This window comes from Entelurus aequoreus, linkage group LG23 (genome assembly GCF_033978785.1).
Source record: "Entelurus aequoreus isolate RoL-2023_Sb linkage group LG23, RoL_Eaeq_v1.1, whole genome shotgun sequence".
In the NCBI taxonomy this organism is placed as follows: domain Eukaryota; kingdom Metazoa; phylum Chordata; class Actinopteri; order Syngnathiformes; family Syngnathidae; genus Entelurus; species Entelurus aequoreus.
Window position 1 is genome coordinate 38,739,146 of NC_084753.1, and position 25,581 is coordinate 38,764,726.

Below are 25,581 nucleotides of genomic sequence, written 5' to 3' on the forward strand. Positions count from 1 at the left end.
GTGGATTATAAATTCTTAATATCACTAATCTGTAAAGACAAACTTTTGAAGTTATTCTAAAACATTATGATAACTATAAATGTACAATAATGGGTATGCATTTGGGGTTTAACGAAACGCCATAATCCCGGTTTAGTAAATACCTTGGTTTTAATGTCACGGTTTGGTTCATCTTGGGGGCGGTAAGGGAACAAAAACGTAAAACAATTAAACTGCTTCAGTCTTTTTATTTTTTTAATCATAACTATTATTATTCTATTTGCAAATGTACTGGTACAATCTGGTTACTTTCTGTTGTAACATCATTGACTAATTACATTTTTCATCACAATTATAAAAACAATACACAGAATGGCTGTCTGACAAAAGCTAACAATTAAATATTTAAATTAACGTATTATTTAATTTTAGTACATACAATATTTTTGAGCAATATACTTGTATAGAGTTATACTTGTGTAGAGCTTTTCTACCTTCAAAGTACTCAAAGCGCTTTGACACTATTTCCACATTCACTCATTCACACACCTTCACACACACATTCACACACTGATGGCAGGAGCTGCCATACAAGGCGCTAACCACGACCCATCAGGAGCAAGGGTGAAGTGTCTTGCTCAAGGACACAACGGACATGACTAGGTTGGAAGAAGCTGGGGATCGAACCAAGAGCCCTCAGGTTGCTGGCACGGCCACTCTCCCAACGGTGCCAAGCCGTCCCCTAATATTTTCGAGTAAAATAAATTTGGAGGTGCAAAATAACCAAACATAAGTGAAAACAACTATTGGCTTTGATTTAAAGTCCTAAAGTCCTGTACACAACAACAAAACAACTGAAACAAATATTTTGTGATAATAAAAAATATTGATCTCATCACTGTAGTATTGACTATATACTGATACTACAGTAGACTTGGTATCATTACAGTCAATATTCGTATCAATTGGCCGCCGGCCCTTGTGTCCATTCAAGAGATCTACCTTAGCATTGCTTCTTATATGATGTCCTAAACTCCTGTAAACAATAACAAAATAATGTAAACAATAACAAAATAATGACATAATTTAAAAAAAAATCTATCTAATCATTGTAGTATCAACCATATACCAATACTATACTTGGCATTGTTTCTGTCGAATATTTGTATCAGTCTGCCCACCCCTGTTTACATTCAAAAGCTGTAGTTTAGTGATTAGCATGGCTTATTGTGTCCTCCTCTGGTGTTTAGCGCAGCATGTTTAGCTGTTCCTCATCCTCTAATCCTCCAGTGATAACGTCACTTTAAACATGCTGCACTTTAGTGCAACATGTTTAGCTGTTTAGCTGTTCCTCATCCTCTAATCCTCCAGTGATAACGTCACTTTAAACATGCTGCACTTTAGTGCAACATGTTTAGCTGTTCCTCATTCATACCATGAATTGATTTTCGTGGACCCCGACTTAAACAAGTTGAAAAACGTATTCGGGTGTTACCATTTAGTGGTCAATTGTACGGAATATGTACTGAACTGTGCAATCTACTAATAAAAGTTTCAATCAATCAATCAAAAACTCTAGTCCTCCAGTGATAACGTCACTTTAAAGAATGTTAATGTTATTGTTGATTATTTTCTTGCCATGGAGGCTAGGATTAGTTAGCCACCATCTCACTTGCAAAGACATTGTCACGGCGCGGCCTCGAACCCACAATTCTCCTGCAGCAAGATCCACCAACACTCAGGCTGGCAGTATGCCAGGACACGCCCCCGCACGCGCCGAGCGCTTCACGCCCACACACGCCGCAGCTGCAGACTATCGGCTATCCGCGCACCTGGCAATAATCAGGGAGACAGCATAAAGACCAGTCGACCCTTGGAATCAACGCCGGAACGTCGTTAACTCATCGTAGTAAGCATTTACGTCTCTGGCTTCCTTCCTGTTGTCCTCACATTCGTTCTCCTCATCCTCCTTGTTCCCTCGTCTCATGTTCCTTGTTTCTCCCGCAATACCCGTACGTCTTGTCCCGTGTGCTCGAGCTCTGTGCCTCTATCTCCCTCCGGACTTTGGACTGCCTTCATCGATCCTCGACCCTTGCCCGGACACGGACCTTGTCGCTTCTCTCCTGCCCTCGACCACCTGCCTGCTTACGGACACCCTTTTTGCCTCGCTCTCTTGGCCTGCCGAAAGATTCATCCATCACGCACGTACAACATTGTCTGGTATTATTCACATGGTTCAAATCACACACAGTCCTGCAACAAACACAGAGTAGCATACACCTCCCACTCACTCATCAAAGGTTACAATCAACCCGGTAACCTGAGTTTCTTCGTGGTGTCGTCCCCCTCCACCCCTCACGTACATAACAGACATTGCGTTGAGGAAACGGTCATTCGGTTGTCGTTGTCAAATATGCGTGATATGACTAGAATGTGTCATTATCACAGTAACACAATAGTATTAAAAACTCTATCGTCGACTACATTTACATCATTTATATCATATATCTAAATATATATCCAAAACTGCAAGCACTAATTTTAAAAGATAAAATAAAACTGATATAATATACCATAGTTGCAACATTTCTTTGTTTTAGTCAAATGAAACAAAGCAGTAACTGTTTAAAAAAAGGCTGAATTACTGTCATTTCTTTTGATCTGCTTGTCTCTACCTGTTGAAATATTTCACGGACACGTTAACGAAACGGCAGAACTAAATAAGTCTGAACAGCTCGGCAACATTTCTGCAAACCTCCTGCCCCGGGTTTAAGACTGACTTGTTGTGTTTAGGCCTTTTTTAAAAAGGTAATGCTATTGATGCTAACAATGTAAACAGCCAACATGCGAACAACAGATGTGGGACAAGCATCTTTTGATTCAATCGATGGTTGCTAAATTGCAAAATGACCATGTGATATGCAAAATGCTAATTGGCTAAGGCTAGCATTTATAGAATGTACCAGAAGTGCAGTACCTGGACAAGTGGAAGGAGAGAGCTGATTGGAGGAGACACAAGGATCACGGCAAGACACAGGTGTACTAATGATGGAACAAGGTGTAGACCATGTAACAATGAGCACATGGAAAACAAAGACAGCAGGAAACAAGGTAAAGAAGGGTTATATATAGTGTGAATTGAGTGAGCAAATAAATTAGCAATATGCTAATAAATATCTCATAAAAGAAATGTCAAATTTCTTATAAAGCTTTTTGAATGTACAACTAATATCAAAACACTGAAAAAATGTTTCCAACATTCTGAACATGTGGTTATCAACATCCTGTCTGGTTGATAATAATAAAAGACAGGGAGCGACCGTTTCTTCAACAGGTGTTTTGTAATATAGCCAACAAACTGAAATATTGTAAGCCAAGAACACAACGGATAAAAAGATACACGTTGTCACCAGGACACAGGGAGATGCCTGGGGCCCCCAGATTTCCACAGGCCCCCAAAAGTCTCAAAAAAACGATGATTAGAGTCTCCTTCTACAAACGTATTTAAATAAAGTATTTACTTATTTCTGTCTTAATTTATGCATTTAAAATTACTTCATCAAAGATGACTGTTGCGACAGATCCCCTCTCCCTTCTCACGCAATGGAGTATTACACGTTATTTACTGCTGTAGTAGAATTTCAGACCTTTTGACCTATATTTCTTGTCTTTTAAGAATGTCCGCTCATTTTCAATTCTCTTGTATTTTGTGCCATTGAATGGACCAGTGGTGGGACAAAAGTGAATATTAAGTCGTGCCAACCTGTCTACAGAATGTGTTGACTGTCTAAAGGATTCGAGTTGTTATGGAACAGATAGGAAAAACAACAAGACATTGACGCATTTAGATAACAAACAATGACGCACAAAAGACATATAAAAAATGGCAGAAGACCGGAACTGGACAGTGATTTTGGCTTGTGTGTGTCTTGTTTGCTCCGGAGTGACATGTGGTCTGTCTGCACGGCCAACTCAATTCAACCTGCACTTCTGATAATGGGTAAATAAATTTGTTGTACTAAACTACTTTTGTTGCCTGTTTAAGCTTCGGACAATCCACTACACTGCACATGGGCAGACTTGTTTCAGGAAGACATTCTGAAACAAACTTGTTGGTGCGGTTAGGAAAACTTTACCCAAGTGGAGCAGAGAACAGAAAAATGTGAGAAGAAAATAGTTTTAATTGATGATCCAATGACACTGGATGTACTGTAGAATTCAAGCGTCCCCAATCGCGGGTCCGGGGAACGGTACCGGTCCGTGACGCATTTGCTAGATGGCCGCACAGAAACATTAAATCATTTATAAAGGACTGCATTTTCTCCGACTTAACTTTCGCTTGTCCCACGAGACACACCAATAAGATTGTTTATAGATGTACAATAAAACTCCTTATAGGAAGTTGCCATTTGTTATATTTGTTAGAACTTTGTGACATGATACAATGCACATTAATGAACATATAACATATAAATGTGACAGATTGTAGCCAAAGGCTGATTTCCATCTGCAGGCCCCAGCAGGTTACCATCAACCTGCTGGGGATCTCATTGCAAAGAAACTAGCCCCCCAGCGTTATAGTGAGTTGTATTTTTCTTGCACTTATTTTTGCTGTATTTATCTGCCACAAATGGAAAGCCGGTCCCTGAAAATAATGCCTACATTAAATCGGTCCGTGGTGCAAAAAAGGTTGGGGACCATACTTGCCAACCTTGAGACCTCCGAATTCGGGAGATTTGGGGGGAAAATTCAGGTATTTCTTATATATATACACTACCGTTCAAAAGTTTGGGGTCACCCAAACAATTTTGTGGAATAGCCTTCATTTCTAAGAACAAGAATAGACTGTCGAGTTTCAGATGAAAGTTCTCTTTTTCTGGCCATTTTGAGCCCACAAATGTGATGCTCCAGAAACTCAATCTCCTCAAAGGAAGGTCAGTTTTGTAGCTTCTGTAACGAGCTAAACTGTTTTCAGATTTTGAACGGTAGTGTATATATATATATAAGACAGAAAATACTTCTTTTTTTTCATGTTTTTCCTACTAAATTCAGTTTACAAAAAAAAGATAACATTTGAGGAGCTGTGGCTTAGCCTAGCGTATAAAATAAAATAAATCACAAAATAATTCGAGTCTGCAAAACAACGTGTGACTCTTTCTTCTTATATATATATATATATATATATACACTACCGTTCAAAAGTTTGGGGTCACCCAAACAATTTTGTGGAATAGCCTTCATTTCTAAGAACAAGAATAGACTGTTGAGTTTCAGATGAAAGTTCTCTTTTTCTGGCCATTTTGAGCGTTTAATTGACCCCACAAATGTGATGCTCCAGAAACTCAATCTGCTGAAAGGAAGGTCAGTTTTGTAGCTTCTGTAACGAGCTAAACTGTTTTCAGATGTGTGAACATGATTGCACAAGGGTTTTCTAATCATCAATTAGCCTTCTGAGCCAATGAGCAAACACATTGTACCATTAGAACACTGGAGTGATAGTTGCTGGAAATGGGCCTCTATACACCTATGTAGATATTGCACCAAAAACCAGACATTTGCAGCTAGAATAGTCATTTACTACATTAGCAATGTATAGAGTGTATTTCTTTAAAGTTAAGACTAGTTTAAAGTTATCTTCATTGAAAAGTACAGTGCTTTTCCTTCAAAAATAAGGACATTTCAATGTGACCCCAAACTTTTGAACGGTAGTGTGTATATATATATATATATATATATATATATATATATATATATATATATATATATATATATATATATATATATATATATATATATATATACATAAAATAAATACTTGAGTTTCAGTGTTCATTTATTTACACATGTACACACACATGACACTCCTCTACTCATTGTTGTATTTGAAAGTGCAATGCTTTGCAGCCAGTAGCAATGTGAAATTTAATTTGCAGGAAAGGTTTGAGTTTAAGATTGAATTTGTCCATCCTCGTTCTATTCTGTCACTCGTCGTTGCCATGACTGTCTCTTCTTCGTTCTTCTGCTTCGTCTCCTTCTTGTTGTGTGTGCAGTTGTGCACTCTCCAAAAGCCGTAGATGTTACAACGTGACTGGGCCGGCACTCTGTTTAATAAAGGAAAAGCGGACGTGACGACAGGCTGTCCTCACTCAGGTCCGCACGGACCTGGAGGGGGCGTGCCTTAAGTCCGGCTGGAAATCGGGAGAAATTCGGGAGAATGGTTGTCCCGGGAGATTTTCGGGAGAGGCACTGAAATTCGGGAGTCTCCCGGAAAATTCGGGAGGGTTGGCAAGTATGTCGGGGACCCCTGTGCAGATGCTCTACAACAGCACCAGTCAGAGGGTGTTGCTGCCTGTCAGGATGCAGAGGTGAAGTGGAGAGTGACGCTTTCATCACAAACATGTGAGTATTGGTGCGCTCAAAATGGTAACCTATTGTAATTCAGGGTATGGTATAATATAGTGCTAGGTCAGCAGAAAGGCACGCTACATCAGTGTTGTTCTCACTGCTGCCTGCAATACCGTTGATCAGATTATTCTTTTATATCACATCAAATCGTGTATTGGTATGTCATGTTTATCATGTTTAGCTACTACCTCACTAAAAGAAGTACCTAGTAAAAAATAATGGGAAATAATCAATAAAATGGTGCACGTAACACAGTGAATGGTGGGAAGAAAAAAGGCCACCTGAAGAGAGTGCATGGGTCCATCCATCCATCCATCTTCTTCCGCATATCCGATGTCGGGTTGCGTTGACAGCAGCTGAAGAAGGGAAGCCCAGACTTTCCTTTACCCAGTCACTTTGTCCAGCTCCTCCCGGGGGATCCCGAGGTGTTCCCAGGCCAGCCGGGAGACACAGTCTCCCAAACGTATCCTGGGTTTCCCCCGTGGTCTCCTACTGGTCGGACATGCCCTAAATACCTCCCCAGGGAGTCGTCCGGGGGGCATCCTGACCAGATTCCTGAACCACCTCATCTGGCTCCTCTCGATGTGGAGGAGCAGCGGCTTTACTTTGAGCTCCTCCCGAATTACAGAGCTTCTCACCTTATCTCTAAGAAAAAGCCCCCCACCCGATGGAGGAAACTAATTTTGTCCTTTTGGTCATAACCCAAAGCTCATGACCATAGGTGAGGATGGGACCGTAGATTGACCAGTAAATTGAGAGTTTTGTCTTCTTGCTCAGCTCCTTCTTGACCACGATGGACCGATGTCCGCATCACTGCAGACGCCACACCGATCCGCCTGGCGATCTCACGATACACTCTTCCCTCACTCGTGAACAAGACTCCCAGGTACTTGAACTCCTCCACTTGGGGCAAGATCTCCTCCCCAACCTGGAGATGACACTCCACCCTTTTCCGCACGAGAACCATGGACTCGGATTTGGAGGTGCTGATTCTCATCCCAGTCGCTTCACACTTGGCTGAGGACCGATCTAGTGAGAGCTGAAGATCCTGGCCAGATGAAGCTACCAGGACTACATCATCTGCAAAAAGAAGAGACCTAATCCTACAATCCCCAAACTGGATCCCCTCAACGCCTTGACTGCGCCTAGAAATTCTGTCCATTAAAGTTATTATGCGGACCAAGCTCTCACACCGATCATACAGGAAGTGGACCACCACAATCAGACGGTCCAATACCCCATACTCTCTGAGCACTCCCCACAGGACTTCCCGAGGGACACAGTCGAAGGCCTTCTCAAAGTCCACAAAGCACATGTAGACAGGTTGGACAAACTCCCATTCACCCTCAAGAACCCTGCCGATAGTAAAGAGCTGGTCCACAGTTCCACGACCAGGACGAAAACCTCACTGCTGACCTTGATCCCAGGTTCGACTATCTGGCGTAGCCTCATCTCCAGTGCAACCAGATAAAACTTACCGGGAAGGCTGAGGAGTGTGATCCACGATAGTTGGAACACACCCTCCGGTTCCCCTTCTTAACGAGAGGAACCACCTGGCAATCCAGAGGCACCGGCCCCGATGTCCACACAATACTGCAGAGTCTTGTCAACCAAGACAGCCCCACAGCATCCAGAGCCTAACGAACTCCGGGCGGATCTCATCCACCCCTGGGGCCCTGCCAACCTCAGCCTCAGAAATAGGAGAGCCCACCACAGATTCCCCAACCACTGCTTCTTCATAGGAAGACGTGTAGGTGGTATTGAGGAGGTCGTCAAAGTATTCCCTCCACCGATCCACAACGTCCTGAGTCAAGGTCAACAGCACACCATCCCCACCATATACGGTGTTGACGGTGCACTGCTTCCATCTCCTGAGGCAGCAGATGATGGTCCAGAATCACTTTGAAGCCGTCCAGAAATCGTTTTCCATGGCTTCGCCAAACTCTTCCCATGTCAGAGTTTTGGCTTGTCGGTACCTGTCCGCTGCCTCTTGGGTCCCATGAGCCATGAGCACTTTCCAGTACTCCCTCGACGGAAACCAAAAAGGGTGGGTACTCTGAACTGCTGTTTGGTGCATCAGCACAAACAACTGTCAGGACCCGTGCCCCGACCCGGATTACAATCCAACGTAGGGGCTCTGAGCCGAGGGGCAACAAGAATTGCCACCCCGGCCCGTCTCCGCTCACTGCTTGCAACACCAGAGTGCATGGGTAATTTAGCAAATTTAATTCCAAAGCCTTGCGCCAGCTCGTTACGTTTTAAGGAGGTTTTATGTGAAAGAGGCAACACACCACAAAGGAAAATAGACCTTGAGACTGCAGTATCATGTAAAATAGTAACTGGAACTTTTACGTTGCTATCAGACAGTGAGGCAGCACCCTTCATAATAAAAGGGGAATAAACAGCTGGATCTGCACACTCACTTTTAAAGGAATGTGGCACTGAAGGGGCCTTTACCAGAACTACTGGTTTTGATTTGGTTCACTTCAACAAGGGACAGCTGTTTATCAAATGACTAGGTTTCTTGCAGTATGTGCACATGAGCCTTACTTTAACTGTGCCATCAGTAGGCTAAATGAACCTCTTCAACATGTGCCATAGTTAGATGGTGCCACATGTTGCCTACTTATGTGATGGTGCGTGATTGGACCATGCTGCGACGGAGAAAAGGCTTTATTGAAGCTTCCTTTGCGGGTCAAAACATACTCATCAGCTAAAATAGCAGCAGATATAGTATTAACTAGTTGTAACAAAATGGTTATTCTTTTTGCATCTTAACTCCAAGAAAACGGACATGTTGATTATTGTCCTGCTAGAAACAATCACTTGTTTGCGGTTACCACTTTGAATTTCGATAATAAAACAATTGTCCAAAGCGACTCTGCCAAAAAATCTTGGCAATATTTTTGACCCAACTTTCTCGTTTCTGCTGCATATTAAGAATGCTACTAAAACAGCAGTATTATCACTAAAATCAGAGTCAGAACCAGCTTTATTGGCCAAGTGTGTTTAACACACAATTAATTTGACTTGAAGACTGTGCTCTTTGTTCAATGTAAGAAATGTGTCCCATTTTGTCCACTTGTGACTTAGAGATCATTATACATGCGTTTGTTACGTCTCGTATTAATCAATGTAACGTATTATTCTAGGGTCTCCCCATGTCCAACTTTAAAATATTTGTGTTTCAAGTACGCAGGCTTATTAGAGACCACCAGAGCCCTAAAAATGTTTGCAGGCATTAAAGTGTTTTCTCTTCCAGCTGCATTCATCTTTCCTTCTACCCTGACCAGTCTCTGTGTTCCTGCCGCTGAAAATCATCCCCACAGCATGATGCTGCCACCACCATGCTTCAATGTGGGGCTGGTATTGGCCTGGTGATGAGCGGTGCCTGGTTTCCTCCAAACATGACGCCTGGCATTCATGGCGAAAAATGTAATCTTTGTCTCATCAGACCAGAGAATTTTGTTTCTCATGGTCAGAGTCTTTCAGGTGCGTTTAAGCAAACTTTTTACGAAGAAATGGCTTCCGTCTGACCACTATACCATACAGGCCTGATTGGTAGATTGCTGCAGAGATGGTTGTCCTTGGAGAAGGTTCCCTTCTCTCCACAGAGGAATGCTGTAGCTCTGACAGAGTGACCATCAGGTTCTTGGTCACCTCACTCACTAGACCAACATGTAGCGAGCAGAATTAAACTTAAGGTAGCGGAGTGAAAGTGGTAAAAGTAAAGAGTATGTTGTATTAAAACTACTCAGACAAGTACAATCATCCAAAAAGTTACTTGAGTAAATGTATAACAAAATAAATGTAGCACATAACTACCCATCTCTGGTTATGCTCACATATCCAAACACAATCAAAACGTTAGGGAGCACACCGGAAAAAATATCAAATCTCAAGGGAGTTGCTTGAGAAATAATTTTTGAGGAACAGCTTTTCCTGTGTTCATTCTTTTTTTTGTAATAGTATTTTCATTGTAAACACATTATGTTCTATCACTGTGACAGCTATGCCTACTTGGACTTCTGGGGTAAAGGAACGCAAGTCACAGTTACATCTGGTAAGTAATTCTTACGTCCTTTTGAGACATTTTTAATTTTTTTATATTTGGAAAGTTTTTGTATTAGAATGCTCTTACTTTATGTCACTGTGGTACTACTTGGACTACTGGGGAAAAGGAACCCAAGTCACAGTTACATCTGGTAAGTCAATATTTGTGGTAATTATATTCTATTGGAAAGGACAAGTACATAATTTTAATATTTCCGATTTGGTGCAATAATTTATTGATATCAAGAAGTTCCAGTATTTGAACAGTAGAATTAGACCAATTTGCCTATCTTAAGTAGCCAATATATGCTAAAATATGTGAGATTTTATATAACAATTGAAAAAAACACCTGAAATGAGTATAATGGCGCTTTGGCGAGTCCAATCTTCTTAGTTGTTTGACAGGTTGTTATAGCATACATTAGCAACTTGATCTATCATCGACAGCAACAGAGTCTTATGAAATATGACAATGATTATTTTGCTTAAATTTGAGTTTCTGCACTGTGGTATCGTAATAATCTAACAGGTTTAGTTTTTCTAAGCTTTTGAGTGAGCTATTCCATTTATAAAGATGTTTTCCAATGTTAAGAAAATGTTCAATCAAAATGTCAAATAAATGAGAATTAAATAATTTGTGATATTTAAAATATAATAAGGTCTATTGTGCAATTTGATCTACAATTTAAATATGGTTTAATATGGTGAGTGTTATCTCTTCACCATTTTCACGGAATTGTATCATAACCGACTACTTATTTTCTTTTCCTACAATTTGAATATGGTTTAATATGTGTCTTCCCTTTACTATTTTCATTTAATTTGATCTCCACTGACAACTTGCTTTTCCTTTCAAAGGCACACCAGTCCCACCAGTCCCACCCACTGTCTTTCCTCTGATGCAATGTGGCTCCGGAGCAGGAGACATGGTCACTCTCGGCTGTCTGGCCACCGGCTTCAAACCCCTTCCACTGACGTTTGCGTGGAGCAAAGACGGGGCCGATTTGTCTGACTTCATTCAGTATCCTTCAGTGGAGAAGGACAACCTTTACACGGGAGTCAGTCAGATCCGAGTGAGGCAAGCCGACTGGGACAGCAGGGCCAAATTTCGATGTGTCGCCAAACATTCAACTAAAACTGTTGATGCCGTGATCACCAAAACAGAAGGTAAGACGTGTTTACAGCATATCTTGTACTGTAGTCTTAAAATAGGTACAATGAATGTGACACAGCTAAAGGTAATCACAGTAATGTGCTGTCACTTTTGTAGTATATTTGGATTCGGTGTATTTTGAAGTTGTTGAAAAAATATATATTGGTTTTCAGATGCCCCGGTTTTAGTATGATTCAAAGTGGGTTATTTTGTATTCTACACAAAATAACCCACTATGGAGCCAAATTAAGTTGTAGTGTACAGTAATAGTCAAACAAAAGCCATAGAAGACATATTTCCAGACTGTCACTGAATGCACCACACTGCCAGTAGCTCATCCTTGTCAGTAGTCCTCCAAAAAGGTAAAAGTGATGTTAAAATTTATACCTGTTTTTAAAAATATATTTAAGCTCTGCAAAAAGTGTTTTGTGTAAATATAATTGGATATCTGGAACGTGGTAATTAGAAATAGATTATTTTTTATGTTAATAAATGTTTACACACAACACATTTATCTGAAAATTGCACATTATTTCCTACCATCCATACAAATGATGTTATTGTTGGTGCTAAAGCCAACAGTAAGGTGGAAAGAAAGGTCTGACTCTTCCTTGTGCAGCTGCTTACTCTGCCTTGTCTGTCAGGGAAATAATTGTTGCAGCAGTTTTTTGCTTGCTTTTTGTTTAATCTACGCTTGCTTGTCTCACATGCAGGTTGTGTACGATCTAATCTTGCTGTTTTAGTAGTGTCGACCCTGCAGAAGCCATGAGAAATAGCATTCAAATGACGTTTTGTGTTGTGTATATATATTAGTTGTGCAGACATATACTTAATATGTTCGTGTTTCAGAGTCCGTTTACAAGTTGCCAACTCTGAAAGTGTTGGCCTCCTCTCATGGTCAAGATGAGGCTTCAATCGTCTGCTTTGCCAAAGATTTTTCCCCAAATGTTTATGACTTCAAATGGCTGTATAACGAAGAGGACATCTCCCACGGAATAGAGCAGGTCATAACTTTGTCTAAGGCCAGAAAGACTGCAAATGGAACAACGCTTTACAGCGCGGCGAGCCTCATCACGCTCAAGTCCGACGAGTGGTCATCTGGCACCACTGTAAGGTGCGAGTTTAAGGGGAGGGACGCACATGGAGATGTGTATATCAACTCATCTGTGAGCAACACGCGTGCCGCAGATCCATCTAGTGAGTACTTTTCTATTTGTTTATTTTAGGCTGTGTTCACACTTTGGTTAAATCAAACTCTGATTGCAAACAAAGCATGCAAAAATTACAAATATGTAAGACTCTTTGTGTGTGACAACAGGGTGTTTGTAAAAATGAGTGCGGTCAAATGATTAATTATTCAAATCTGATTAATCACACTTTTAAATTGGCATGAAATATACATTTTTACCGGCTTGCATTATTTAAATGACCCAAAAAAGGCCCCCGTAATTGGGCACAAAATGTAATTTTTAACGTGACAATGACATACAGCAACATTTTAAAATGTTTTACTTGAATGCACTGCTCAAAAATTCAGAGAAAGTTGTATCCTAAGTCCCCTCGGGTGTATTTTGAAATTAAATATGCCAGAGAGCACACCAGTCGGAGTCCTCTCACTGATCTCTCTCTATAAATATACCAACCCACGCACCTTTAAGGTAAAAATCCACGGTTAAGGTAAAGGAGCATGTGCGGTCAAAATAAATTGCGTGATTAATCTGTGTATACGCATGATTAATGCCATTTTTTGGTTGATGAATCACTTGAGTTAACTCGTTACATTTAACAGCATTAGTTTAATTATATTTTTACACCAAAATCAAGCGTTGATCTTCACCTCAAGAATTGGGTGCATTATGTTTGTGGTACAACAAAAAAAGGATGCCACCTTTCAGGTAACCATCTGCAGTTAAAGTAAAGGAACATGTATGCTCAAAACAAAATGTGTGATTAATATGCGTGTACCCATGATTAATGCACTATGTTGTGATTAATCACATGATTTAACTGCCCTAGTACAAATATAAGCTGGTAAAAATAGCAACGTCTAAAATAACAAACTCTTTGGTTTGAAATAATTGAGTTAGGTCAATAAAGGTGTCCAATCAAGTCCTTCAATGCATGTATTTTTGGTCCGAACCACCAGTGTGAACGCGGGCTAAAATGCAACACACTCAATGTAAATCACACAACGGCCTTGAAAAAGTCTTCCTGTCCATTCAACAGGCGAAGGATGCCCGGAGGCGGATGTCGATATACAGATCAGCGGCCCCACAATGGAGGACATCTTCCTGAAGAAAAAAGGCACCGTGATATGTCAGGTCAAAGTTAGCAGGCTATCTGTGCAGAGTATTTTGTGGGAGGACCAGGATGGCAACGAGATGGCCGGGACCTTGAAAGCCCCCCCGCCGGGCAATTCGGGCCCATTTGAGACTCGTCTTGACATCACGTATGACGAATGGAGCAAAGGGATACGGCGCAACTGCGTGGTGAAGCATTCAAAGATTGCGCGCCCAGTAAAGAAATCCTATGAAAGAACTGCTGGTAAGAAAACTGTAAATGTTTGATACTACTTCCTGTGGTCAAATGTTGTTCTGTCGCACTTGCAGATCAATCACCTCAATATCCTGCGGTGTTTATGATGCCTCCAGTGGAACAAACTGTTAAAAACATGGTTACCCTGACTTGCTTAGTGAAAGACTTCTTCCCCCAAGAGGTTCTGGTGTCTTGGCTTGTCGATGACAACCCCGTAAACTCCACATACGTCACCAGGACCACCCGACCTGTAGAAAACCAAGGCGTGTATTCAGTCTACGGCCAGTTAACGCTCAGCCTTGATCAGTGGAAAAGGAACGGTGTGGCGTATTGCTGTGCCATTTACCACCAATCTGTGGCCAACACACCCAATGTCCTTGTCAGGTCCATTTCATACAGAACCACCGATAACGTCAACATGGACGACCCCAAATTGTGCAAGGCCCTGTAGATGTGTTCTGTGTCACTCTTGTCTTCTCTTCTTTGCTCTTGGTTGTTTGCTGCATGTTTAATGATATTGTGTGTCCATTTCAAATCAAAATAAATAAAAAAAATCACTTAGCAACTGTTGTATGTCGCAAGCTGTTCATGTTGTCCTTATTTTTAGCTACGTGTGACTTGCAGTGTCACTAATCCTGCAAGAAGGATTAATAGTATGTTGGGGTTTTGAAAGAGAGTATTAAAGTCCTTCCTCGTAGAGATAGGTGGTCTGTGTGACTTGTCTTCGTACACGTCTTCTTCCTCTCCTGGGTCTTGCCCTAACAAACACAAACACAAGAGAGATCATGTTTTAAAGACACACACTGAAATAATGGAGTCTTTCAAAAGGCAATTCAGGGTCTCCAGTTATATAGCACTACTTGTACTCATAAAATCTACATTATAGGGCACATTTGTTTGTATGGACACATAATACAGTAATAATAAATACAGTGTGTATTGAAGTACTACTGTACATCCACCAGACTTCCTGGTGGAGATGAGCCACCAGTGGAACAATGCTGTGGAAGCCGAGCAAGATAACATGGGGAACACGGCGCTCGCCTTCATCATTCTCTTTCTCATCACGCTGCTGTTCAGCATTGGAACAACTGTCTTCAAGGTAATAATACAACTTTTGTATTTGAGTTGAGCACTTAACTGCACCTTTACATACTGCAGGTGAAAATAAGTCTGCAATATTTCTAAAGAACATTGGTTGACGGTAAACATTTTATACAGTAATGCACTTTTTGGGGAATTTTGTCCATCAATCACAATCTTTCTGTGAGACCAAAACACACGTCATTCCCCGTTCTCTTCATACTAAATAGTAAAAGACTGTTAGTAAAAGGCGGCTAACAATACAGGTAATTGTGATGCGATCTATTTCACCAAACAAGCCCTTCAAAAAACATCCGAAAACCTCCCACACTGTTTTATATACATGCTGTAAGTATGCACGTCATGTAGTAACAGGCACATTCATGATAACATGCAACTTGGTGCCACAACCTTCTACTGTAATAATAATATTAATAATAATGGATTATATTTATATAGTGCTTTTCTAGACACTCAAAACGCTTAACAGTGAGAACTTAAAACCCATCATTTAATCACTAATTGATGGTGGTAAGCTACATCTGTAGCCACAGCTGCCCTGGGGTAAACTGACGGAAGCGTGGCTGCCAATATGCGTCCATTGGCCCCTCCGATCACCACCAAACATTCACTCACAATCATACACAGTGTGGGCGGCACTGGCAGCAAGGTGGGTGACATGTCTTGCCCAAGGACACAATGGCAGTAACTAAGATGGCGGAAGCTAGATTCGTACCAGGAACCCTCCAATTTCTGTACGGCCGCGCTACCATCTGAACCCTACCTTAGAAGCAATGCAGCAGAAAAAGCTAAAGCTCCTTCTTGTTTATTTTGTGGCGAGTCGCAGCCTACGTTATTAGCAGCTCAAGCCAGCTAGTAGCTAGTAGCTGACTACTCACTATAGTGGTAGTTCTGTTTTTCTACGCCATAAAAGTAGTTCCTCTGTGTTGGCTCCTATAATAACAATGTCGCTATAGGTCACGGCATGGAACTAGTGCATTGTTGGTGTTTTTTTTAAGAGCGCAGAGTAGATGAATCCGATGTGTCCGCATTGTTAGCCGCCTCTTATTAGCAGTTTTTCACTATTTAAAACGCACATACAAGATTGTCTCACATAAGGATTGTGGATAATGGGCAAAATTCAAAAAAACAATTCCCTTTAAATTCTATAGACACCTTATAAAGTATAACTATTCTTTATTTGTTGGTTAGCCTTAAGCTGGAATTTAAATATAAATAGTTGTTTGTCCAAAAAGACAATAATACTGTAAAAAATTACACATTAATATTCAAGCAAGTAAATATTTTAAAACTTCAGTCTGAAATATAATAACATACTAAATAGGCTATTGATTATGTACACAATTGTCTGCTTTTCAAAAAACTGCTCTAAAATATATTGTACATATTATACTATTTACCCTTTAGAGTACAGTGGGTTTTATGTTGACAAAGTTACCACATTTTTGTCCAAACACACACATACAAGAGTCAAGACCGAAACTAATCATACCATTGGCCAATTGTTGTCCAAAGTCAATCAAAGTAAATTTTTTGTTCAAATGTGAATACAATAAAAGCTTAAAAAGCATTTTTTCCCCACAACTTTTCCTCTTTTTCATCATCCTATTATCTCCTGTGTAATTTTCAAGCAAGAAAAATGTAAGTAACTTTAAGTTAAATTTGCAAGGTTTACAGTAGACCTATGCATACTTTTGGGTTTGACTGTACACTTTGTTTGATAGACACACCATTATCCACCATCAATAGTGACACACACTTATCATTACAGTAGCAGGGCAGCCATGCAGAAATATTGCTGCATGCTTTGAATGGGAAGAAGTAGGGGGAACAAAAGTCTGGTGGAAAAATATAAAAATTTAATAGAAAGAAGTAGAAAGCGACTAGTCCGAATTGACATCTAAACCTAAATTATCACATGAGTTTATGACAGGATAGTGTGAAATCAAAAATGGTGTTTTTATCGGTTTTAGAAGGAAATTTGTGACACTGCAAACAAATGTGTTGTTTTTTGTTTAGCTTTAGCAGTTTGGATAATTTAAGGAAGACAGATGGTACAAATGGTTTGGAAAACAATTGAATTGCACAAAACATACCAAGGATCTCTTTTTGGATTTCCAATAGGATTAATGAGTCAGTCTGTTGCGTGTATTATTTGTGCATTTCTTTAATATATTTTTGTTTTTTTTCTCTTTCAGGTCAAATGAACACATTTTTTGAAATGAACTGTAAGTAATCATATTGATTTACAATTTAAAGAAAAATAAAAAATAAAATGTGGGTGATGCTTTTCTTGCAGATTTTTCCTCAGAAATTCAGAATGACCTGAAAAAGCTGCAGCTGGAATGTACAAAAAAAGAAAATATCTTTTTAGTGTGTTATAAAACAACAAAAAAACAACTTTAAAGATGTGTCCGTGTATGAAATGTATTTAAATATGTCATCATCTTTTCTCACATCTGGCTTTTGTCATGCACTGTTGCGCCTCGCTGAGTTTCACTTCTGTGTTTTTTCGCTACTTTTATCTTCTTCTTTTTTTTTTTAAATGTTGCTTATGCTCGCTCAAGCGGAACCCTTTCCACCTGACTGTTAGTACTATAAAACTACTTAAAACTAAAGACACCTGCACCTTTAGAATTGTGACAACAATCTGAAGGTATGTGCAAGTAATTTGCTACATATAGAGAAATAGCCACATGCGTCATGTACGTATTTTCTATTTCAACAGAGAGGATGGAGAGGATTGTGTCTCCAAACATGACATTGTATCCGCTGTGGGAGGGCAACCTTGCAGGAGACTCCTCTGTCAAACTTAGGTGCGCCTTAAGTGGCTTCTTCCCGGACACGCTGAGTGTGGAGTGGCTGCAGGGCAACCGGATCATCGACGGCGTGCAAACCGTGAGCAAGTTTCAGAGTGTGACGGCCCCACAGACCTTCAGTCTAATCAGTGAGATTGAGCCTGATGTAAAAGAGTGGACAAACGGCTTAAGGTTTACCTGCAAGTCCACTCACAACAAGGTGGAAGAGAAAAAGTCAATCAGTATCTGTGAAAGTACGTATGTGTCTGCCGTCTCGCATTAACACAGCTATTGTCATCGTCTTGTAACAACGGACGTGTCGCCTGGCAGCACAGGCAAGCGTCCCACCTTCCGTTCATGTGGAGCTCCCCAGCTTCAAGGAAGTCATGACGGAAACATCCCAAGTGAAAGCAACATGTTCGGTGCGCACCGCATTGGATGCCGTTGTCACATGGCTGCTGGACGGCAAAGCAGCCAGCGACCAAGCGAGCGCGTACGCTAATGCGTCTCACGTCATCAGTACTCTGACAGTGTTGCCTGATGTGTGGAGACAAATCAGGATTCTCAAATGTAAAGCGGCGCATCTTTGCTTCCCGGACGTCGAGGAGACCGTACGTGTGTCAGGTAGGACGACCGAACAAAATCGGAGTAAGTCCACTCCCCACAACTCAACAAGTAGTCAGTGTACAGCTTGTCCGTTTACTACGTACTGAAAAATGACTCAACACTCGGCCATTATTGTCCAAACAGCTGGGAACAAAAGTGACTATACCAAGATAACATCATGGCCTGAAGATGCATGAGTACTGCCGGCACTGGTGAGCTGCGGTTCTTTAAAGGCCTACTGAAAGCCACTACTACCGACCACGCAGTCTGATAGTTTATATATCAATGATGAAATCTTAACATTATAACACATGCCAATACGGCCGGGTTAACTTATAAAGTGACATTTTAAATTTGCCGCTAAACTTCCGGTTCGAAACGCCTCTGAGGATGACGTATGCGCGTGACGTAGCCCGGCGAACACGGGTATGCCTTCCACATTGAAGCCAATACGAAAAAGCTCTGTTTTCATTTCATAATTCCACAGTATTCTGGACATCTGTGTTCGTGAATCTGTTGCAATCATGTTCATTGCATTATGGAGAAGGAAGCTGAGCAAGCAAAGAAGAAAGTTGTCGGTGCGAAATGGACGTATTTTTCTAACATAGTCAGCAACAACAGTACACAGCCGGCGCTTCTTTGTTTACATTCCCGGAAGATGCAGTCAAGATGGAAGAACTCGGATAACAGAGACTCTAACCAGGAGGACTTTTGACTTCGATACACAGACGCCTGTAGAGAACTGGGACAACACAGACTCTTACCAGGATTACTTTGATTTGGATGACAAAGACGCAGACGTGCTACTGTGAGTATGCAGCTTTGGCTTCTAAACATTTGATCGCTTGACCGTATGTGCGCAACTTTTTTTTGCGTATGTACGTAACTTTTTTAAAATATATAAGCTTTATGAACCTTGGGTTAGGTGAACGGTCTTTTGGGCTGAGTGATTGTGTGTGTTGATCAGGTGTTTGAATTGTATTGGCGTGTTCTATGGAGCTAGGAGCTAGCAGAGGAGCTAGGAGCTAGCGTAACAAACACGCAGGTGTTTTTATGCAGGATTAATTTGTGGCATATTAAATATAAGCCTGGTTGTGTTGTGGCTAATAGAGTATATATATGTCTTGTGTTTATTTACTGTTGTAGTCATTCCCAGCTGAATATCAGGTCACCCCCGGCTCTCACAGCATCTTCCCTATCTGAATAGCTTCAACTCCCCACTAGTCCTTCACTTGCACTTTACTCATCCACAAATCTTTCATCCTCGCTCAAATTAATGGGGAAATTGTCGCTTTCTCGGTCCGAATCTCTCTCACTTCATGCGGCCATCATTGTAAACAATAGGGAACTTTGCGTATATGTTCAACTGACTACGTCACGCTACTTCCGGTAGGTGCAAGCCTTTTTTTTATCAGATACCAAAAGTTGCAATCTTTATCGTCGTTGTTCTATACTAAATCCTTTCAGCAAAAATATGGCAATATCGCGAAATGATCAAGTATGACACATAGAATAGATCTGCTATCCCCGTTTAAATTAAAAAAAAATCATTTCAGTAGGCCTTTAAGGGACATCCAACTGTGACATTGTGAAGTAGCCCACTTCCTCCACTGTAAAGTCAAACTACTGGCTAATAATTGGATTACTTGATATATATATTTACATTATGATGGAAAAGAGAGGACCTAAAATGGAACCTTGAGGAACACCACTAGTATAACTAAAGAAGTTGAAAAAATGACTATTGACTGCATCTGAAGTAAACAAGCAACAGCAACACCTTAGTTACATAAAGTGTATTAAAAAAATGCAACTGCCAAAAAGGACTTGAAAGGGTTTGACCCCAGTTTTCTACAATTGCTAGCAAGGTTGAATTGTCTGTGCAAAGATCTGCCAATGTGTTTACATTGGTCCAAGTTCCTCTACCAGGGGTCGGCAACCCAAAATGTTGAAAGAGCCATATTGGACCAAAAATACAAAAACAAATCTGACTGGAGCCGCAAAAAATGTAAAGCCATTTTACATACAGATAGTGTGTCATGAGATATAAATTGAATTAAGAGGACTTAAAGGAAACTAAATGACCTCAAATATACCTACAAATGAGGCATAATGATGCAATATGTACATATAGCTAGCCTAAATAGCATGTTAGCATCGATTAGCTTGCAGTCAAGCAGTGACTAAATATGCCTGATTAGCACTCCACACAAGTCAATAACATCGACAAAACTCACCTTTGTGCATTCATGCACAACGTTAAAAGTTTGGTGGACAAAATGAAACAGAAAAAGAAGTGGCATAATGATAAAACACGTCCTAGAAAGTCGGAGAAAGTTATACGTGTAAACAAACTACGGTGAGTTCAAGGACCGCCAAAATTAGTAGGACAAAACGGCGCTCGCCAAATACTCGAATGAGTGAAGCATGTTTAATATAAACAGCGTGATTTATAACAATTAGGGAGGATTGTGTCATGTTTGTCATTCTACAGAAACCATATTAAAACAAAAATATATTTTTTTCCCCTCCTCTTTTTCCATTTTTCATACATTTTTGAAAAAGCTCCAGAGAGCCACTAGAGCCGCGGGTTGCCGACCCCCGCTCTATACTGTACAAGAGCATTTGTGTTTTTACAAATTATTTGAAGATTTGAACTGAACTCGGGGGCCGGGATGATGTCATTTTCATTTTCCTGAGGGAACTCTCCTGAAGGAATCAATAAAGTACTATCTATCTATTACCGGCGGCCGTCAGTTGCATAACCCTGCAGTACAAGATGTACACTGACTACTCTAAGTTTCATTTCCATGGTATTGTACTTTGAGACTATTATATAAAACGTCAGCTGAAATGTGAGGGGTGTATTTACTGTACTCTGATGAGCTACTGTATCTTTGAGAGACTGAATTCCACCTTTGATCCTGTTATGATCACTTAGGTGTTGCAGTCACCGCTCCACTGGTGGAGATGAGGCGATCTCTTGCAGATTTACACAATAACAACAGCGGCGTGTTCGAGTGTGACGTCACGCAACTGGACGCCATCGACCTCTACGTCACATTTCAGGCCGACGGTGTGGATATTTCTAACAAACAGTATGTTGATCTCCCTGAAGGCCTGGGCCCACATTCCATCCGTCCACGTTTCAGTTTGCACGAGTCCTACAGGAAGAGTGACGCAAATTTAACCTGCAAAGTGAGCCAAGGCTTCTCCGACAGCTTCCGGTCAAACCCCATATACGGCCTTTTTGGTGAGAGTCCGACTCATCAGAGCTGGATTCATTTGACACAATAATTTGAACCCATTTTCCAACAGTGGACCCATCAGTGGAACTCTTTCTGGCCCCCAGTGAGGAATGGAAACCTCAGAGGGTTCTGTGCTCTGGTCGGGGCTTTAACCCTCAAATTAAATGGTTCAGCGAGGCTAAGCAGAGAGCGCCATCAATTACTAGCATCAGCATGAGTGCGGATGGACGTGTGGCTGTGACCAGTCAACTCCACGTCCCACCGACAGAGTGGCAAACTGGGAAGGTCTTCACCTGTCGAGTGTCTGACAAGTGGCTGAATAAAGATGTCACCAAGACCATCAGCATTTGCTCCGGTAAATAATCATAAGTACGCTATTGGCATGATGCATGAAAAAAAAAAAAAACTCATAACATTGTCCTTCAAATATCTGCATTCGTTTGTCTTTCAAAATCACTTAAAAGCATTAAAAGAAATGTATACATACAGTATATATCATTTAACCCTTTGAAAGCAACACTAAATGGTCCCTAATGTGTGAATGTGAGTGTGAATGTTGTCTGTCTATCTGTGTTGGCCCTGCGATGAGGTGGCGACTTGTCCAGGGTGTACCCCGCCTTCCGCCCGATTGTAGCTGAGATATATTGTTCCTAAATTCAAAACAAAAAATATTTCCATGAAATATATTTTAAGGAATATTTCCTTAATATTATTATCATTATCATTGTGCTTTATTTCAATATCATCATTATTATGATGTTTATTTTATATTATCATTAGGCCCTAAGATAGGTTAATGAGTGACAACTTTATTGATGTTTCATGCATAAGTTCATTGCATTGTTTTTCTATTTCTTCAAAATAAATAATAAATATTCATTATATTTTGGGGCTTTAACACTTCAAAAGCCATTATGCTTAAACAACACTACTATTTATTTATGGGAATGAAATAAGAATAATAAAACACACACTTGCCATTACAGTAAGGCACAAGTGCAGAATTGTTTTTCTGCTCGCTTTGAATAGGAAAAAATAGCGACATCTGGTGGACGTTTATACAAATTTAAACTGAAAGACCAGCAGTCCACATTAAGATCTAAACATAAACTCTTTGTAACTTCTTTTAAGATAAATGTAAAATCAAAGGTTGCATTTGTATTTGTTTTCATACAAGCATTTTTTTGTCTTTAGATTACAACACTAGTGTAATAATAAAAAAATAAATATCTTGCAAATTTTACCTACTGTATGCTCATTCATCACAACCTAAATGGCTTGCAAATAAAACCGTGAATGGCACAAAATGTTCAAAGATTTGAAAAGGATCTTAATATTTGTTTCTAATCTCACATTTCATGTTATTTTTACAGTAACCCCAATATCATCCCAACAAGTTGGAGTGTTTGTTCACGGACCCCCACTCACAGAGTCTCAGCAGAGGGACAAGGTGACCATTACTTGTCTTTTGGTTGGCCCTCGACTTCATGATTTTGTCATCTCCTGGAAAGTAGATGGGAAGAAATACTCTCAGAATTCCCACACGGAGGAGCCGACTCGTCACAGCAATGGTACAGAGACCTTACGGAGCTTCCTCAGTGTGCCAGCAGATGACTGGGATGCATATAAACAAGTGTCCTGTGAGGGAAAACACAAGTGTTCCAACCAGGGCCATGAGGACTACATCAGCAAAAGCAGAGGTATTGTCTCAACATATATTCACATTTCCACCAGATAGCACTGTCACACCATCCTTTTTCATCCTGGACAAGTGTGTGTGTGTATTTGTATGAGTGTGTTTGCACAAATGTGTGTGTGTCTGTGTGTGTGTGTGTTTGTGCCATGTGGCATTTTGACACTGTTATAATTACACATTAAAAATAACATTGCATGTCTACGCTTTGAGTATCTAATAATAGAAAAGCGCGATATAAAATCTAATCCATTATTATTATTATTGATTATTATGTCTACTGAAAATATAATTTTTTTATCTAAAACAACATCAGTTAAAACATTTTATAGTTTTTATTTTTATGAAGGATGGTTGAGGTTTACGACTTTAACTAGTGAAGGTTTAAAGCAGATGGAAGTAGTATTAATGTAAAATTGTAAACATTGGAAAAAAAGTGCATTTTGATATCAACAGTATGAATGTAAGTATTTGAAAAGGCATACTTAAAACAAAAAACTCTGCTACCAGCACAAATTAAAGGCTGTTTCTTAAGAAAATTGGTCTTTCACAGGTTTAAAAAATGTTTCACATTGATCCTACTTAGATTTCTCCTTTAAAGTTTAAACAGTGACTTTTCCAGGTTGTAATAGTAACAAAAGAGCACACGCACACACACACACACACACACACACACACACACACACACACACACACACACACACACACACACACACACACACACACACACACACACACACACACACACACACACACACACAATGTAATTAAAAAAAACCCAACTCAGTTCATTTATTTTGCAATATGAAGAGTTTAAACCTTATAAAAACTAAATAATAAAATGTTTACAATTTGGACTAGTTTAGATTTATTTTAAAATGAAGTCTGAAAACAGTTGAAGATAATATCATATATTATATTTCAGTGCCCTACAGGAATTTGCCAATTCACGCAAATTCGCACCGTCACCGCACATTTTGTCCTCCAGTGTAATTTTTGCCAATCAAATGTAATCATAATAATAATATTATGATTATTATTATTATTTTTGCCAATCGAATTTGTTTCTGATTATCGCTCAAACGCGCACATTAACTGTCTAACCAAAACTTACTAACACTTTATTGCTCAAACGGCACAACTGTCGTCCTCCCGTGTATAGCTCACACCTTCTTCTGGGTTCTGTCTACGGCGCTAAGCCTTCTGCGTAATGTAGTATAAGAACATTTAGCAACAGACCCACTTTCTAGTTTACTTGCATTTATATATTTAGTTAACCTTTTTTTTATCCAGGGTAAGACAATCAAGAACAGATGCTTATTTGGAATATTGACCTAGCAAAGAGGCAGCATTTACATGTTAGGGATGTTGAAGTGTGATGATAATCTCTCATCATCGTTTATTTACCAACAAAAATTACCGCAATAGAAACTCTCAACAGTTCACAAATGTTTTTAACGTGCGGGGATGAATGTGTTGGAAAATGAATGTTTAAGAGAGATAAACTCTTTTCAAGTGTAAACTAAACATGGATAATGTCTCCAACTTCTGGCCGAGGCACAATTAAGAGGTTTTTGGTCCTGTTTCTTTTTATAATTATTTGTAATTATTACTATTATCCCTTTTCACTTATAAATGTGTTTTTGTGTTTCTCTTATCAGACTTGTATCCACCAACAGTGCACATAATACCACCGACCATCTCAGAGCTGTCACTGTCTGATGACCTCACACTGACTTGCCTAGTTTCTGGATATTTCCCAGATAAGGTTATAGTGTACTGGGAGAAAGATGGTCAAAGATTGCTGGACTACACCAACAGCCCATCGTGGAAATACAGCAGCAGCAATACTTATTCAATGAGCAGTAGAATTAATGTGTCTAAAACTGAGGACCACAAATCCAGCTATTCTTGCGCTGTCAGACATGAGTCATCTCAAAGTCCTTTTACGAGCACTATAGAGGACGTGTTTGGTGAGTAAAAGTCTTAACATGACTTTGTGTTTGC

The 25,581-nt window shown here is 40.1% G+C and overlaps 1 gene segment (V, D, J or C); it reads left to right on the forward strand.

Annotated features, from left to right (window-relative positions):
• LOC133640578 (immunoglobulin mu heavy chain-like) overlaps positions 1-25,581 on the forward strand; it is a 42,876-nt gene that overhangs the window by 16,420 nt on the left and 875 nt on the right. The window contains 8 exon segments of the C gene segment in view: positions 10,539-10,589; positions 11,296-11,604; positions 17,958-18,281; positions 18,358-18,651; positions 21,575-21,886; positions 21,952-22,236; positions 23,255-23,581; positions 25,236-25,547. Of these exon segments, the coding sequence occupies positions 10,539-10,589; positions 11,296-11,604; positions 17,958-18,281; positions 18,358-18,651; positions 21,575-21,886; positions 21,952-22,236; positions 23,255-23,581; positions 25,236-25,547 (2,214 nt within the window).